Raw genomic sequence first — 17,783 nt, forward strand, 5'->3', positions numbered from 1 at the left:
TGGTTTAGACCGGTCAAGCTCAAAAACGGGCAGGTGCCAGCAATGGCGAAGGAGCTAAAAGGGTTCATGGAGCAGATGGGGGGGTAGACCCATGGAGATTTGGGCAGCCAAGAGTAACGGAGTTCTCCTTCTACTCACGTGCATAAAGTGTACTCCCGGATCGATTTCTTCATTCTGAGCAGGGCTTTACTGACTGGGATGGTGGACACGGGGTACTTGGTGATTACAATCTCAGACCATGCCCTGCACTGGGTTGACCTACAGGTTAGTGAAGACAATAATCAGCGCCCGCACTGGAGGTTAGACATGGGGCTCTTAGCGGAGGTGTACAGGCGGTTGAGGAAATATATTTAGAATTACCTGGAGGTCAATGACACGGGGGAACTTTCAGCAGTGGTGGTCTGGGAGGCATTGAAGGCGGTGGTGAGAGGGGAGCTGATCTCAATATGGGCCCACAGGGAGAAGGTAGATAGGACAGAGACGGACCGACTTGTAAAGGAGATACTTCGACTGGAGGTATGCGGAGACCCCAGAGGCAGGGCTTCTAGGTGAACCGCGGAGGCTACAGGCAGAGTTTGGCTTGCTAACCACAGTGGAGCAGCTGAGAAAGGCGAGGGGGCGATCTATGAGCACGGAGATAAGGCCAGCAGAATGCATGCACAGCAGCTAAGAAAGAGGGAGGCAGCCAGGGAGACAGGGAAAGTAAAGGATGGAGACGGGAACCTGGTGGGAGACTCAGCAGGGGTGAAGCAGGTGTTTAAGGAGTTTTACAGTAGGCTGAACGGGTCGGAACCCCCACCGGAGCCAGAAGGGATGAGGCACTTCCGAGGGGGGCTGAATTTCCGGAAGGTAGACTGGTAGGAGGGCTGGGGGCCCCAATCGGGATCGAAGAGATAGTGGAGGGTCTGAAGGCCATGCAGTCGGGTAAAGCCCTGGGGCCAGATGGGTACCCAGCGGAGTTCTACAAAAAGTTCTCTGGGATATTGGGGCTGTTTTTGATGAGGCCATTCAATGAGGCAAGGGAGAGAGGGGGATTCCCCGCCAATGTCACAGGCCACGATCTCGCTGATTCTGAAGCGGGATAAGGATCCGGAGCTGTGTGGGTCCTACAGGCTGATACCCCTATGGACGCCAAACTGCTGGCCAAAATTATGTCCTCTAGGATTGAAGATTGTGTTCCGGACGTGATTGAGGAGGACCAGACGGGGTTCGTTAAGGGAAGGCAGTTGATGTCCAATGTAAGAAGGTTGCTATATGCGATCATGATGCCCCCAGAAGGTAGGGAGATGGAGATAGTGGTTGCAATGGACGCAGAGAAGGCTTTTGATCGAATAGAATGGGAATATTTGTGGAAAGTGCTGGGAAGGTTCGGATTTAGACGGGGCTTTATTGACTGGGTCAGGTTGCTGTATCAGGCTCCTGTGGCGAGTGTACAGACAAATAGGACGACATTGGACTATTTTAGGCTACGCCGGGGGACAGGGCAGGGGTACCCTCTCTCCCCACTGTTTGCGCTAGTTATAGAGCCGCTGGCAATTGCGCTGAGAGCCTCAAGGGGCTGGAAGGGGTTGGTCCGGGGGGGGGGGGAAAGAGTGGAACAGTCTCACTTTACGCAGACAATCTGCTCCTGTATGTCAGACCCAGTGGGGGGGTGGGGGGGGGGGGGGGGGGGGGGTCGAAGAAATCATGAGGATTCTAGGGGAATTTGGCCAGTTTTTGGGTACAAACGAAATATGGGGAAAAGCGAGATGTTCGCGATCCAGGCAAGCCGACTGGGAGAACTGCCATTTAGAGAGGTAGGGGAAAGTTTTAGGTACCTCAGTTTCCAAGTGGCACGGGATTGGGATTGGTTACGCAAACTTCTGGCCCGTCTGGTGGACCAAATGAAGGATGATTTTCGGAGGTGGGATGCGCTCCCGCTGTCACTAGCTGGGAGGGGTCAGACAGTGAAGATGACGGTCCTTCCGAGATTCCTGTTTGTGTTCCAGTGTCCCCCCCATCTTTATTCCACGCTCCTTCTTTAAACGGTTTAGTTATCACGGACTTTGTATGGGCAGGCAAGACCCGAGTAAAAAAGGGGATGCTTGAGCGGAGCCAGGGAGAGGGTTGGCTGGCGCTGCCAAACTTCAATAACTATTATTGGGCGGCGAATATAGCCATGATCAGGAAGTGGGTGGTGGGTAGGCATGGAAGTGTATGGAGGCGGCTTCATGCAAGGGCACCAGTTTGGGGCGCTGATAATGGTGCCTCTGCCATTCCCACCGGCATGGTACTCCACCAGCTCCGTGATGGTGGCAGCCCTGAGAGTCTCAGGGCAATGAAGGAAGCATGTGGGAGCGGAGAACATCGGTCTGGTCCCCAATTTGTAATAACCACCGGTCTGGCCTGGGAAAGATGAATTTCAGAGATGGCAAAGGGCAGGATTTGAGAGGATGGGGGAATATGTTTATAGAAGGGAGCTTTCCTAGCTTGAGGGAGCTGGAGAAATTTGGATTGGCGAGGGGAAACCAATTTAGGTATCTGCAGGTGCGGGACTTCCTGCGTAGACAGGTCTCAACCTTGCCACTCCTACCACCAAAGTGGATTCAGGATAGGATAGTTTCCAGAGGGTGGGATAAGGGAAGGTCTGACATCTATAAGGAGCTCAGGGGTCAGAGGACACGCAGACCAAGGAGCTGAAGCACAAATGGGAAGAGGAGTTAGGATATAGTTCAAGGTCATTCACCGGGCTCACATGATAGTGGCGCTGATGAGCAGGTTCTTTGGTGTAGAAGACAGGTGTGCAAGGTGTCCATATGTTCTGGGCATGCCCGAAGCTCAGGGGATTCTGGCAGGGGTTTGCGGACGTCACGTCCAAGGTATTAAAAACAAGGGTGCCACCAAGTCCGGAGGTGGACGATTTTCAGGGTGTCAGAAGATCCAGGAATCCAGAAGAGGCAAAGCTTTTTCTGCCTGGAGAAAATAAAGCTCACCTTGAGAGGGTCACTGTTAGGATTTGCCCAGAGGTGGCAACCGTTTGTCTTCTTTGCAGAAAATTAATCGTCAGCAGAAGATGGGGGCAGGTTAGTTTAGAATAGGGGGTTAATGAAGGTGGGACCTGCAAGGGAGCTGGCAGGCTTTTTTTTTGCACTATGTTTATAGACTTGTGTATATTGTTTATTTGTCATTGTAAAACCAGAAAAAACCTCAATAAAATGTTTATTTAAAAAAAAAGTTCCATTTGGAAAACCTGGTCTGAAATTTGAAATACAAACCTCTAAGAGAAAGCATAATTGAGATTTTAAAGCGTGTTTTTTGGACTGGAGTTTGGAAACTCTCCTGTGACAATCATCTGGGGGATTCTGAAGAGACATTAACTTAGGGTTGAGAGTGGAAAATGTATTTTCCCACAGTCATCTTGTGTGCTTCAAAAGAACTTTGTGTTAATGAGATTATTGTAGACCAAGATATTCTTTGCAACCATGTTACTCCTAAAACAGTGTTTAATTGTTAAGCTAAGGAGGGAGCAAAGTCATATTGTATCAGAATCCAATTTTTCACTTCCTTCATTGCTTCTCGGCCTTTTGGCTAAGATGAGCGTGGGATCAGGTATAATGCCTGGATCTGGTATGTCTCTCTTGTGGAGACCATGAATTTAATTCAATTTGAATTGGTTTTTGGAGCAGGCAAGGAACTTCATTAGGGGTTTGCCCCTGCCCACACAGAGCTTTGGCTTTGTAACTCAAAGTTAAAAATAAACACTGCCTTCCTCGATGGACCACTGTTCTGTCCTCTCAAATGCCCATTGCCACTGTTTAGCAGACACTCCCAGCTGTGTAGTTCAATGAAGAAAAAGAAATTAATGAAAATCGCTTATTGTCACTAGGCTTCAATGAAGTTACTTTGAAAAGTCCCTAGTCGCCACATTCCAGCATCTGTTCGGGGAGGCTGGTACGGGAATATACCAATGACACTCGCACAACGAAGCAGATTCATTAGAGATGACCAAATAGTCACTCACCTACTGCAAAGCTTACACTTAAACAAGTAGCAGCAGCTGAAAAAGATGTTACATCCTGAGCTACAAACATTATTGCATCAGTTGCTGTCACACAAGTATTGCACACAAACTGCGCCAAGGTGGGCATCAAGCAGAAAAACACTAATCTAGGACAATTTAAGTTGATTTAATAACAATGGTTATCAAGGCCTTCTCTCATGCTGCATACTAAAATGAAAGTTAAGAGTGCAAAAATTAATCAGCCAACTAATTTTGATTACACACAAGAAAATGATTGGATCATACTTATTGGTATCGCCAAGTGAACTCTTGACTTGCACTAGTTAGGATAGATTACATGAACCAATACTCCGACAATTCAGAGCAGAATCAAGATGAGAACTGGCACACAAATCATGGGCTGGATTTATTGACCACCCCATTTCGGCCTGAACAGCTGGTAAATCCCACCCATGCATCATTTACTGACAGCAGATACCTCAGTTGTGTAGTCACATCAAAGCGAAAAGTTAAAATTAGGGGACACCAACAGGTATCAGCAACTCATTACAATTTTTTCTTTCATAACCAAGTCTTGAAGTGAAGAAACTCCATCAGCATTTCAAAGCAGCCACGCCAGTCTCATCATGAGACAATAATTATGTAGGGTAGCATGATAGCACAGTGGGTAGCACAGCTCCAGGGTCCCAGGTTTGATTCCCGGCTTGGGTCACTGTCTGTGCAGAGTCTGCACGTTCTGACGTGTCTGCATGGGTTTCTTCTGGATGTTCCAGTTTCCTCCCACAAGTCCCGAAAGATGTGCTGTTAGGTGAATTGGACATTCTGAATTCTTCCTCTATGTATCCGAACAGACAACGGAGTGTCATGGGGTTTTTCACAGTAACTTCATTGCAGTGTTAATGTAAGCCTACTTGTGACAATAAAGATTATGTAGGTCCACTGCAAACAACCTTAAGTAAGCACACTATAAACAAGTTCATGCCTTTCAATAAACCTTGAAGCTAGTGCAAGCTTTTCTTCAAAAACATACCCCAGTAGAAGATTAAAAGCAGGTTTTGACAAAATATCAGTTCAAAATATTATTTGGTGGTATGGGTGGAAAAAGAGACTAACATACATTTTCCTTATATTCGGAGAAATGTAAACGAAGACCATGGAAGAAGAGGAGCGGACATCTCCATGTATACACCGACTGTCATGAGAAAACATTTTATAAAGAAAGTTCCTCCCAATGCCAAAAATATTTTCAGTAGGAAACACAAGATATTGGACGCAGCAAAATTGTAAATGCAATATTTTCCCAACTAATTCAATAACCAAGTGCAGAGATTTTCCCCTGTATACTCACATATAGATTTATAGTGAACTGCAAATTGGTGGATTGTTTTTGGTGTTGCTCCTCAATTATTAAAATGTGCTCTGAATAGAATGAAATAGCAGTGATACTTCATATAGCAAAACTTTGGGGAGGTTTTTTTTTATTAAGGTAAATCATCCAGCAAAAATTTTGACAGGAAGTGGGTACATACAGCCATCTGCCCTTTTAAAAGAGATGTTAATTTCCATTAGAAACTAGTTTTACATGATTGCAAAGGTTTTTCTTTACAAAAATGACAAATTTAAAATTAAAATATTTTCACATTAGATTTCCAGGCCCCACATTTTTATTTTTTTTCACCAAAATATTTTACCTGGTTACAAAACTAACCCACAAAACCACTGGAATGTTTTGACACAAACAACTTTCTCCTTACTCTTCCCCACGTGTAATAGCCTAACACCACAAATACCTGGTGAATTAAAATCAGACCTTTTGAAGTATGACACAAGACAAACATTGACAGAAGTCAATAACTACCACCATTTACTTATCCCACATATCACATTAACTACAACAATCACAATTTTAAAACAATGATTCTTTAGGGTTTGCATACCCCCAAATAATCTTGAGATGTGGGTGTTTCCATAATTAAATTCATGCTAAAAAAACCTTGTATTTATAAAATAGTTGATAAAAATATTCCTCTCTGTTAACAATACAGTATGGAGGTATGGATGCCATTGATGGAGATGACGGGCAGATGCAGTTACTCTGACTTGGCTTCTTTTTCTTCACAGCTTTCAGTAGACTGTGCCTAAAATGTGAAAAAAGGTACAATGTAATCAGGGCAATTACGGATGGGGAATGAACACTGACCTTGGTCAGTGATGTCCATTCTACGAATGAATTAAACAGAAAAAGTTAAATATATTGCAGAAAATAAGTTTTGGCTTTGGAAGGATATTATTAGTTGTAACCAGTTAACTGCATAAATAACTGAAAATGTAGATTATAGCCTTGCTCAGTCAGCTCACAGTATTCCAAAAGACTTGTGTGAAAGATTCTATTTTGTTTGTCATTGAAGTTTGTATATTAACAACCATAGACAAAATTTCAAGCAAACATTTCGTAGATTACTGAATATTATTTTCTGTTGGTTTAATATACATCTCTCGGGATAATGAAGTAAATGCCCCCTCTGCCTAATCTAATTTGTCTTGTACATCAGAAAAGAGTAGCCACCATCAAGTGAGGAACAGAGAGGTTAAGGCTTTACTTATACCATTGAAACATTAACAACTTTACTCCATAGTTAACAAGAAGATCACGGAGAGAGAGGGGAAAGCTATTGGAAAGCATTCAAAAGCACTGCTGAGTTATATCACTTTTCAACTGAGAAAGGATCTGAGAGACACCTTGATCCTGCTGCAGCAATGTATCCTGTAGACTTCCAGAATCTTTCACCTTGTCACTTCCAGGCCCAGGGCACAACACTCAACATGATGATCCCTCAACTGTTAAATATTTGACTGTTTCCCCAGATTTGATTACTTGAATTTATGAAATTAGGTTTATTAAAAGTATAGATGTATTTTTTTCCTAAAAGAGCAAATAGTCTACAAGTACAAAAAAAAATCAGTAAAAATGTGCTTGTACCCGTATTGCTCACCTTGGCTCTACCATCAGAAAAAGCTGGAAAGTGTCAAAGCACCTCCCAGAAATAAAGGCAGGAATCTCGGGCCCAGTCAGTCATTCTCTCAATACTGACCGTATCTGCAGCAAGTTTTAAAATTACTATAGTTTACTATTTGCACAGAACATAAAAGAACTGAATGACACTGTAATACCTGATAATGGATCAAATAACTTCTCACCTGTTAAACCAGCTATGTATTTTAAATTAAGGAACTCTATGCAAGTCCAGTGGGGAAATGGAAGTGATTGGGGGGAGGAGAAGAGAAGAGGAGACAATAGAAAGTACATGATATACAGAATTTCAAACTGAAGAAATTCAAATAACAAGGATTAAACAAACTAATGGATCAAATAACTTCTCATGTGCTAAACCAGCTATGTATTTTAAATTAAGGAACTTTGTGCAAGTTCGGTGGAGAAATGGAAAGGGGGACAAGAGGAGACAACAGAAAGTACATGATATACAGAATATCAAACTGAAAACATTAAAATAACGAGGATTGAAAACTACAATTGCTTAGTTTTTAAATATTATAGGCTTTCAGCTATATGAAACAAACAGTTTAACATTGCTGCTTTCCAATCAGAAATTTACCTCATCGTTTTTGGCTTCTCCATTCTCAGAGGGAGTTTCTTCCTTTGCATCATCTTGGTTAGGCTCTTCTTTGCCTTTTGCTCCTTTTTTTCCTTTTGCTGGTGCTTTCTTTTCCTCCTTCTTGTCATTGGCAACCTTTTCTTTCTGTGAAGATGAATCCAGCACATTACCACCAAACTGTTAGAGCAGAATCAAGTAATCTCTTAATATGAAAGTGACATCATCCCACTTCATGGTTCATTAATGCTGTGCGATTCAAAACTCTGTAGTAAACAAAGTTTAATTTTATTTAATTACATTAAGAGTTACTGAAGTAAGTGACATGCTTTTTTCTAAAATGATAAAACATTTAATAAGTACACCCACTGGCATTAGCAAACATCCAAGTGCTAGTATAGTGATAAAAAAATAATTCATGGGATGTGGCCGTCACAGGCATGACCAGCATTTATTGCCCGCAAGATGGTTGCAAGCTGCCTTCTTGAACTATTGCAGTCCATATGGTACACCCACAATGCTGTTAGGGAGGGAGTTCCAGTATTTTGACCAGCGACACTGAACAGTGATAGGTTGCCAAGTCAGGGGGTTGAGTGGCTTGGAGAAGGAACTTCCAAGTGATGGTGCTCCCAGGTCTCTGCTGCTCCTGCCCTTCCAGTCCTGAATTTGGAAGGTGGTCTAAGGAGCCTCGGAGAGTACGTGCAGTACATCTAGTCAATGATATACACTGCTGCCACTGTGCAAGTGGTGGAGGGAGTAAATGAACAATCAAGCCAGCTGTTTTGGCCTGGATGGTGCTTCTGAATGTCATCCAGACAAGTGGAAAGTATGCCACCACACTCGTGACGTGCACTTGTAGATAATGGACAGGCTTTGGGTAGTTACTTGTTGAAGGATTCCCAGCCTAACCTGCTTTAGTAGCCACAGTATTTCCGTGGTATGTCCAGTTCAGTGCCTGGTAACCACCAGGATGTTGATAGTGGGGGATTCAGCAATGGTAATGCCATTGAATGTCAAGGGGTGATGGTTAGATTCTCTCTTGTTGGAGATGGTCATTGCCTGGCATTTGTGTGGCACAAATGTTCCCCAAACCAGTGGAGAGTTTCCCCCTTGATTCCCATTGCCTCTAGTTTTGCGAGGACTACCTGATGCTACATTCAGTCAAATGCTGCCTTGATGTCAAGGACAGTCACTCTCACCTCACCCCTGGAGTTCAGCTCTTTTGTTCACGTTTGAGCCAAAGTTGTAACCAGGAGCAGAGTGGCCCTGGCGGAATGGAAACTAGTGTCCGTGAGCAGGTTATTGCTGAGTAATTGATTACTTCTGCCACCACTTTACTGATGGTCAAGAGTAGACTGATGGCAAAGAGTAGACCGATGGGGTGGTAATTGGTCGTGTACGCACAGGACATTCCTGGGCAATTTTCCACACTGCCGGGTAATGCCATTGTTGTAGCTGCACTGGAACAGTTAGGCTAGGGGGTGCAGCAAGTCCTGGAGCACAAGTCTTCAGTCCCATTGCTGGAATACTGTCAGGGTCCAAAGGCTTTGCAGCATCCAGTGCCTTCAGCCACTTCTAGATATCACTGAATGAATCAATTTGTCTGAAGGCTCGCATCGGTGATGTTGGGGGCCACCAGAGGCACAGGTGCATCATCCACTTTGGGGCAGCACAGTAGCATAGTGGTCAGCACAATTGCTTCACAGCTCCAGGGTTCCAGGTTAGATTCCAGGCTGGGTCACTGTTTGTGCGGAGTCTGCACGTTCTCCCCGTGTCTGCGTGGGTTTTCTACGGATCCCTCCCATAATTCAAAGATGTGCGGGTTAGGTGGATTGGCCATGATAAATTGCCCTTAGTGTCCAGAAAAAAGGTTAAGTGGGGTTTACAGGGATAGGGTAGATAGGTGGGCTTGAGTGGGGTGCTCTTTGAAAGGGCCGGTGCAGACTCGATGGGCCAGGTGGCCTCCTTCTGCACTGGAAATTCTATTATTCTATGATTAGCACTTCTGGAAGATTGTTGCAAATGCTTCTGCCTCATCTGACTCGTGGGGCTCAGCCGTCATTGAGGATGGGGATATTTGGACAGCCTCCTCCTGTAGAGCTGTTTAATTGCCTACAACATTCACAAATAGATGTGTCAGGAATTAGAGTTTAGATCCAATCTTGTGAATTTGATTAGCTCGGTCTATCACTTGCTGCTTATGCAATTTGGTACAAAAGTAGTCTGGTGTTGAAGCTTCATCAGGTTCACACCTCATTTTTAAGCATGCCTGATGCTGATCCTAGCTCCTCCTGCATTCGTTAATGAAGGAGGGTTGATTCCGTATCTTGGTGAGAATATGGTGCGACGGCACGGTGGCGCAGTGGTTAGCATTGCTGCCTCACACCGCAGAGGACACAGGTTTGATCCCGGCCTTGGGTCATTGCCCGTGTGGAGTTCGCACATTCTCCTCATGTCTGTAAGGATCCCACCCCCATAACCCAAAAAAAAAAAACATGATGCGCAGGTAGGGGAATTGGCCACGCTAAATTGCCACTTAATTGGGAAAAAAATAATTGGCCACTCAATTTGTTAAAAAAAATGGTGGGAATATGGCTCTACAAGGACACTCCTACAGATAGTCAACGACAGATGCACCTGCAGCAGGAAGGTTGGTGAGGATGGGGTAAAGTATTGTTCCATAGAATCCCTACAGTGCAAATGTTTGGCATTCAGCCCACCGGGTCTGCACCCCGCCAAAAGAGCATGCTACCTAAGCCCATTCTTCCGCCCTATCCATGTAACCCTACCTAACCTGCACGCAGGTAGGTTTTGTAGGACTCAGCCAGCCCAGTCTCTAGTGGTGCTATTGAGCCACTCTTGTTAATGGACAGTGTAGTCGCCCACTCAGAGGCAATTCTGCACTCTAGCCACCCTCAGTGCTGCCTCCAAGTGGCGTTCAACAAGGGGGAGCACTGATTTATCTGCAGACAAGAAGGTACAAGTTTCCTTGCCCATGTTTGGTCTGAGGCTATGACTGTGCTGATTCTGCCTGTCTGCATGCATGAAGTTCTTGCTCCAAATCAGATTTTTAAAAAAAAATATTTATTATTTTTTTTTTTTAAATGTGTTGAAAATATTTTTTCTATTTCAGCAAAAAGTTCCTACATAAAAATATTTGGGCTATATTAAAAACCATCAGGTGTCTTAACTGAGATATGCAAAACGAAAAATATTTATAATTTATTCTCCCATGTCCATTATTGTAAAATGTTCAACAAATTATTTCAATTTTTGAGAGTTGATCCTAAATGTTAAAAAATGCTTTACAGATATTTAATGCAAATAGCATTTGACAGTCCATTAATAGCTGAGATAATTATGTAATGAACAAAGGATTTGGAGAAAAAAATGCTCCATGACGTTTTACTAATTAAGTTTATTTGTGGCCTCAAGTTAACCAACCATCTTTGCTGGCTTCTACAAGAAGCTAAAGGATTGCATTATGTCACACATGGGAGGTCAAGTGAAAAGGAGAGAAATTTTAGGAACTTCATAAATAAACATCTCACTCCTGATTTTTTTTCTTGCATTAATCAATAGTTTAACCTATTTGAGAAATGATACACAATAATTTTAGCGACGCACATTTCCATTTTACCTACTTATAGATGGGTAAGTAAAGGAGGAAGGAACAGAATAGGATGAGTAAGGTGGGAGGGGGTTTGTAGGATTGTACATACATACAATCAATGGGCTGAATGACCCATATTCATGCCCTAAATTCTATGAAGTTGAGTCACTAGTATGACAATCAAGTTGCAAGATAGCATGTCTTTAGGTGGTTTCCAAACCAGTCTTTTGTCCTGCTTCCCTCCCTTCAAAAAGAAAGCTTTCCCCTATCAGGTTACTAATTTATCCCCCTCATCAGGTTACTAATTTATCAAGGGGCCAGATTTCCACTCAAATAGATTGCTATTACCATATTATCTCAACCATAGACTCAATATTTTAACAAGGAAACTCATATCTGTTTGCTGTGTTTAAACCACGTTCCCATTATCGACTTCTTCTCAAACAACCTCCAAAATCTTAACAGAAAAGCTTCCATTTAATATCACAATGTGTTTGATGTGCAATGAATAACAATGAGGTGGAGTGCCAATTTTGAATTTTACGAGCAGCTTTTTGCAGACAGTAATAGCCTCAAAATTGTAATGAGATGAATAACATGTTTTCTGCAGGGGGAAGGGGAAGGGGAGGGGGGGGGGGGGGTGGAAGAGCTACTCATTGAAGGAGAAATGTCAGCATTCCCCATTTAGCTTTGACTCGCGGCATAGAATCTTTAACATCTACCTACAACTACCATAGCTGATGGATTTTCCATCATCTTTCTGAATCAATAGAATACTAACTGAGCTGGTTTGTAAGCCTACTCAAAATATCTCAATACATCAGCAACTTCAAATTTACTTGGCTCATTATACCTCCACCATTCTCTAATTCTTTTGCAGAAAAATCATTCTCCAGACATGGGCATTGCTGTTAACACCTGTATTTATTGTCCTTGCCTAGTTAATCTCAATGTGGTGGTGAATCTTCTCGAATTGGTCCATGTGGTGAAGGTACTCCCATTATGCTGCAAAGTGGGGGGGGGTTCCAGAATTGGCACAAGAAGAAACAGCAAGTTGGGATGATACACGACCTGGCAGTGATGGCGCCCCCGTATTCCTGCAACCATCGCCTGTTCATGCGGCAGCAGTTATAGATTTTGGAGAAACTGCCTATGTTATCTAATATCAAGTTGTTAGAACTGCACCAACCTAGGTAAGGAGACAATATCCCATCACCCTCCTGACTGGTATTCGGCAGGTGTTACAGATGTTTTGGAGAGTCATGATGCAAGCTAATCAGTGCAGGATACCCAGCCTCAGTTTCTGTTAGTTATGGTATTCAAGCAGATAATTCCGTTCGATAGATCTCCACACACCCTCAGTAATATTAATTCCACTGAATATCATGCAGAAGTGTCCATATTCAATCTGTTGGAAATGTTAATTGCCTGACACTCCTGTGACACAAATGTCATTTACCACTTATCAGCCCAAGTGTCGAAGCAGTCCTTGCTGGGAGGCAATTATGGTTTGTAATTTAAATGATTTCAGAATTGAAATAAATTCAACTCTTCTCCGGTCCTCTTGCATGCAATCTACTCCTATATTCAATTTATCTGAAACCAATTCTTTGAACAAAAGTGGAAATTTAATATTTAAATTAATAATTAATTGTTTCAAAGAAGCAAACAAAAGCCAACTTTGAATCAAAAATATATTGTACCTAAACTTTACCTAGGCGCTTCTAAGTAACTCAAACCTTCCACAAAATCAAAACCAGAATTAGGAAAAAAAATCAGAGCTTTCCAAATGACCATTGGTTATTAGAAGCTTTAAATAACTGCCATGATTATTTCCTTTACTCAAATCCAGAAAGATGTTTATTTTTTTGTCCCTTTGATGTTCTCAAATCAGTTAACAGGCAGCCAAAGTCTTGATTTAACATGCCAGACAGACAACATCTCCAAAAAGCCAGCTACACTTGTTAGTTTTGCTTAATGCCCAACCCTTTAAGATCAGTAACTGCTCATGACAAGTAGAGGTATTACAAAGTTGCATTATAATAACAGCTCAATTACAGTAAATCATATTCAGAAATATTTCCAAAGTCAAAACCAATAGTCAGCCAATTTCTATGTAGGAAGCACTAAATTTGAACAAGGAGCCATTGTGTATTTTTTTTTTTAAATGATAACAAGCCACTTTACTATTGAATCTTCATTCCTCCCCCCCCCCCCCCCCCCCCCCCCCGCCCCCGCCTCCACACTCTTCGGAAAGCATTGATTTGCACGATTCCAATGCCAGAATCTCTCGTACTTACTCATGTGATTAACTTCACTTGAGCCAAGACGATGTGAACAAGTTTTACATCATACATGGGTTACTGGACAATGAAAGAATATATCCAAACTCCCTAATAAGGCACTGTCATCATCTGTTAATGTCCCTAACCCTACTCCAGCCAAAATGAGTTAACACAGCAAAAACAAATGTCTCACAAAAGGAGAGAGAACTCTGTTCAGTACAAGTGCAACAGTATTGTAACAAAGTTCACTATGCTGGCAAGAAGACAGACACAATTTAGAAGGAGAAAAAGTGAAAAGAAGAATGAAAGAAAAGTTTGATGTTAAAATATCATTTGGTGAACTTTTGTGGTGCCCACATGTACAATTCCTAGTATGTAGGGGGATGGGGGAAATTGTAGAGGACACCAGTACATGTAAAAAAAGAACACCTTTAACAAAGAAGCTCGGTTTGAAAAAATTAGAACTTTAGCACAAACATCTTTGAACATGGTAGGGCAAGTCAACACAGCTGCTAATAAGATTTAAGAAATCTATTTGCTTTCTTAAAGGCGGAGAGCACGAAAGCAAGGAAGTTTCTAAATCACTAGCTCGGCTTTAGGTACACTATTGTTTCTAATTATTGATACCTTACATTGGAAAGGATATCAAGGATTTGGAGGGTGCAAAGGAGATTTCCCACAATAGCCTCAAGAGTTCAGGAAATCCAGACTAGAGAAGCTGGGTTCTCCTATGTAACAAATAGACTAAGGGTAGATTTACCAGCTGTTCAAAATGATAAAGTGTTTTGATGGAGTAGATTGGGAGAAAATGCTTACCAGTAGGAGGTAGAGGAAACAGCTAATAGGCAACAAAAAAAAGCCAGGTGAGAATTGTCTTTACAAAACGCAACGGTTTTGCTACCTGGAATGGTGGAGCAGGTTCAGTGATAATTTCCAAAACAGAATTGAAGCCATACCTAAAAAGGGAAATGTTCACCGATGGGGGTGGGGGAAAGAGCAAAGTAGTGGGCTCATCAGTATCTCTTTTGGAGACCCTACACATGTATATTTGTCAAATGCTTTCCCAAGGTTCTGTCAATTCTCATGAAATCCCATTCCCTACCCAAATAGCAAAAAAAGTATATTTTGGTTAATGTTTCAAGAGGCTGAGAAACAGATACATTGCATATCATGTTTTGCAAACTTTAGGATGTGCTAACAATTAGACCAAGTCACTTACTTTTGCTGGCGCCTTCTTTTGTTTTGGCTCTGCTTTTGGAACTGTAGGTTTCTGCAATAAAGCAAAAAAAAAAGCATTCAATTAATCTTTTGCCCAAGTATTTAATTGAAAAAGATTATAATGCATTCAAAAGCTACTTACCTTTAACAATCTGGGTGATCTCCTTTTTGGCTTTAGGAAATATAAAAGATACATTTAGAATAGCTTCATTTTTTCCACATACAGAAATGCCCAAATGCAAAAAACACAAAAGCAAAAAACACCAACCTCCTCTCTTTGCTCCCCAGTAAGCTGTAAAAACAAAAGAATACATAATGTGTCAGTTTAAAGTCTCAAAATACAAAGTGATACTCTCTCCTGACAATCTGCCACAAAGTAATGAACTACACTTAGTTCATTTAAATCCTGTTCTGATCTAGTAATTTACTAACAGACTCTAAATTCAAGTATCTACAACAGCTTTAGGTCAAAGCTTACTGCAGAATACTTATATTTGCTATACAAGCCTTTCAACAGAAATTACTTCAGATTTTTCTATTAAGACCAACTAAGCAAGTCCTTTGTTTAAAGACCAATGTTCTGTTTTCACTGTGGCCCTCAAAAGATCTGCTCCACTAAATAATTCCAAGTCCCAAAACTCAGGAGAAGTAGCTGAGAATCAACACAAAATATTAAGTAACACAATCCATTATCAATGCTGTAATTCACCATCAATTCATGAATTTGGAAAGAGTCTTCACGTATTCCTCAGATGTTTCAATTCCACAGTATAAATACCCATGATATACAGGCAGGGGTGTGGCTTCGAAAATTACCAACCAATGAGATCGGCTGGCAGTTATCAAATTTAAGAGCACAAAATGCAAGCTCCACCTGAAATCATTTAAGCAGTTACAACCGAAGACCAAAGAAACACAACAGAAAATGATATGAATTAAATACTGTAATCACATTCAAAACAGATGGGAAAATGATGAAAATATGAATAGACAAATAGCCAAAACATTTTCTACTACAGCATTTAAATATCTCAAATAAACCAGAACTCTGGTACAGACTCAAACAACCAACAGCTCAACAATTTGTCTTACAGTATATATAGGAGGCAGTGGCACAGTGGTGGACTAGTAATCCAGAGACCCAGGTTAATGCTCTGGGGACATGGGTTCAAATCTCACTGACAGCTGGTGGAATTTAAATTAAATTAATAAATCTGGAATTAAAAGCTGGTTGAAACTATCAATTGTTATAAAACCCATCTGATTTACTAGTGTCCTTTAAAAGGAAATCTGCCATTCTGGTCTGACCTACATGTGACTCAAGACCAACAGCAATGTGGTTGACTGCCCCCAGTTCAAGGGCAACTAGGGACGAACAACAAATGCTAGCCTTGCCTGGCTCAGCCGCATCTCATGAAACGAATGAAGAAAAAAAAAGGGGAAATTCAGGAACAAAAGTAATTCAATATCAGCTCCAGACTTTTGGGTATTTTAAACAACCCCTCCTCCAATCCTTGCCAACATTCCACCCCCAAACCCTGGTTGAAATGTGTCACATTTTATCTGAACAGTTGGCTGAAAATTACATTCAAGGTGAGCCAAAACAAAGCTCCCAAAATACTACAGCAAACTCCTTAATAGCAACACAGGGCTTAGGAGCAGACCATTCAGACCTTTTGAGTCTCTTCCTCTGGTTGTGGTCTCAACTTTTCTGTCTGCTGTTCCCCCCCCCACCCGATATCCCTTGTCAATCAAAAATCTGTCTCACACTGCCTTGAATAAATTAAATGACCCAACCTCCATGGCTCTGCGGGGGTGAGAATTCCACAAATTAACTCCGAGGAAATAATTCTCTTCTCAGTCTTAAAGGAGACATTTTATTCTTAAGCTGCGTCTCCTTGTTCTAGTCTCCCCCACACTATGTACGAATATATACAAGAAGCTAAAATTATCTCTGGAGGTAGGGGGCTGGAAAGGAAGGAAATTTAGAAACCTACCAAGGCACCTCCTTTATGTAGCCAGACACAATTCTGTAAGCCTGGCCACCTCAACCATCAGATCAGATCCCTAACCACGCAACAGCCAGATATAACAAAATATAAACAAAAGGTTTATATTTAATTGTCATTATTTTTATTTAAGTTGAATAATCCAATTGAACTGGCAGTCCCCTTCCTGCAGATGAGGAGCCCATTGATCATGGTTTGTTACAGGTTGGGGCGCGTGAGCAACCTAACGCGGTGACGTCATCACGCCCCTTCAAGCTTCCCGCTCTTTTTCGGAGGCCCCGCCCCATCCAAAACCCGGACTCAAATGGGGGAGGAGGGGAGCTCGCGGCCAGGTTCGCACTGCTTCCACACAGTGGGAAGCTGTCGCCGTTGCACCTCTCTCTCTCTCTCTCCCCCCCCCCCCCCCCCCCCCAAAAAAAACCGAAGCGCGCGCAATGCTCAACGGTCGGGAGCAGCGCACGACGAGCCGGCCCAGCATCTTCCTTCCCTTCCAAACCGCACCACCTCAGCCACCAACCTCCCGGTCGCACGCCCACTAGCGCCCTCAGCCGAACACTGCGCCACAACCAAACCCCAGAGAACAAAGGACCGTGCGGCTCCGGATCAACTCACCCCCCCCCCCCAATGCCCGACCTCGAGGCGTCTTATTCGAGATCGCAGGAGGGGGGGGGGGGGGGGAAGAGAGAGAACGTGCCCCATGTTAAACTCTACCCAACTCGCAAATACCATTACCGGAACTTTCCGACCCGACATCTCGGCGATTTTCGCTTCCCCCCCGCCCTCCCTTTTCCTCTCTTGTCTTTGCACGTACCTTTCTCTTGGATGACATGGTGACTCGATTCATCAAAACAATGAAGGGGAGGGTAATAAAATAACAAAGGCGGGGAGGGGAGGAACGGCCCCGAGGAGTGGGTTATTTAATATATATATTTTTAAAAGCCACGGGGTGTTTTTTTCCCCCCTTATCCTTGCCCCCCTCTTTAACACACGGGTACCACCAATGGCCACTCACAGCAAGTCGCAACGACTGCGACCAACCCAGCTGCC

The 17,783-nt window shown here is 42.7% G+C and overlaps 1 protein-coding gene across 1 annotated transcript; it reads right to left on the bottom strand.

The window, feature by feature from the left end:
• Window positions 1-5,452: 5,452 nt before the first annotated feature.
• hmgn7 (high mobility group nucleosomal binding domain 7) lies at window positions 5,453-17,783 on the bottom strand. Its single transcript, XM_038774905.1, has 6 exons — window positions 17,548-17,783; window positions 14,996-15,019; window positions 14,870-14,899; window positions 14,729-14,779; window positions 7,615-7,758; window positions 5,453-6,138 (listed from the first exon to the last, which is right to left on the bottom strand). The coding sequence occupies exons 1-6, from the start codon at window positions 17,578-17,580 to the stop codon at window positions 6,091-6,093; spliced, it is 330 nt and encodes a 109-aa protein (XP_038630833.1). The 5' UTR covers window positions 17,581-17,783; the 3' UTR covers window positions 5,453-6,090.

The sequence above is a fragment of the Scyliorhinus canicula genome, chromosome 17 (genome assembly GCF_902713615.1).
Source record: "Scyliorhinus canicula chromosome 17, sScyCan1.1, whole genome shotgun sequence".
NCBI lineage: Eukaryota > Metazoa > Chordata > Chondrichthyes > Carcharhiniformes > Scyliorhinidae > Scyliorhinus > Scyliorhinus canicula.

Excerpts from the sequence above, each read along its gene's own strand:
- hmgn7 (XM_038774905.1), bottom strand. The coding sequence starts at position 17,580 with ATGAATCGAGTCACCATGTCATCCAAGAGAAAG. Across the intron at positions 15,020-17,547 it reads CCATGTCATCCAAGAGAAAG|CTTACTGGGGAGCAAAGAGA; the intron begins GTACGTGCAAAG and ends TTGTTTTTACAG. Across the intron at positions 14,900-14,995 it reads CTGGGGAGCAAAGAGAGGAG|CCAAAAAGGAGATCACCCAG; the intron begins GTTGGTGTTTTT and ends TATTTCCTAAAG.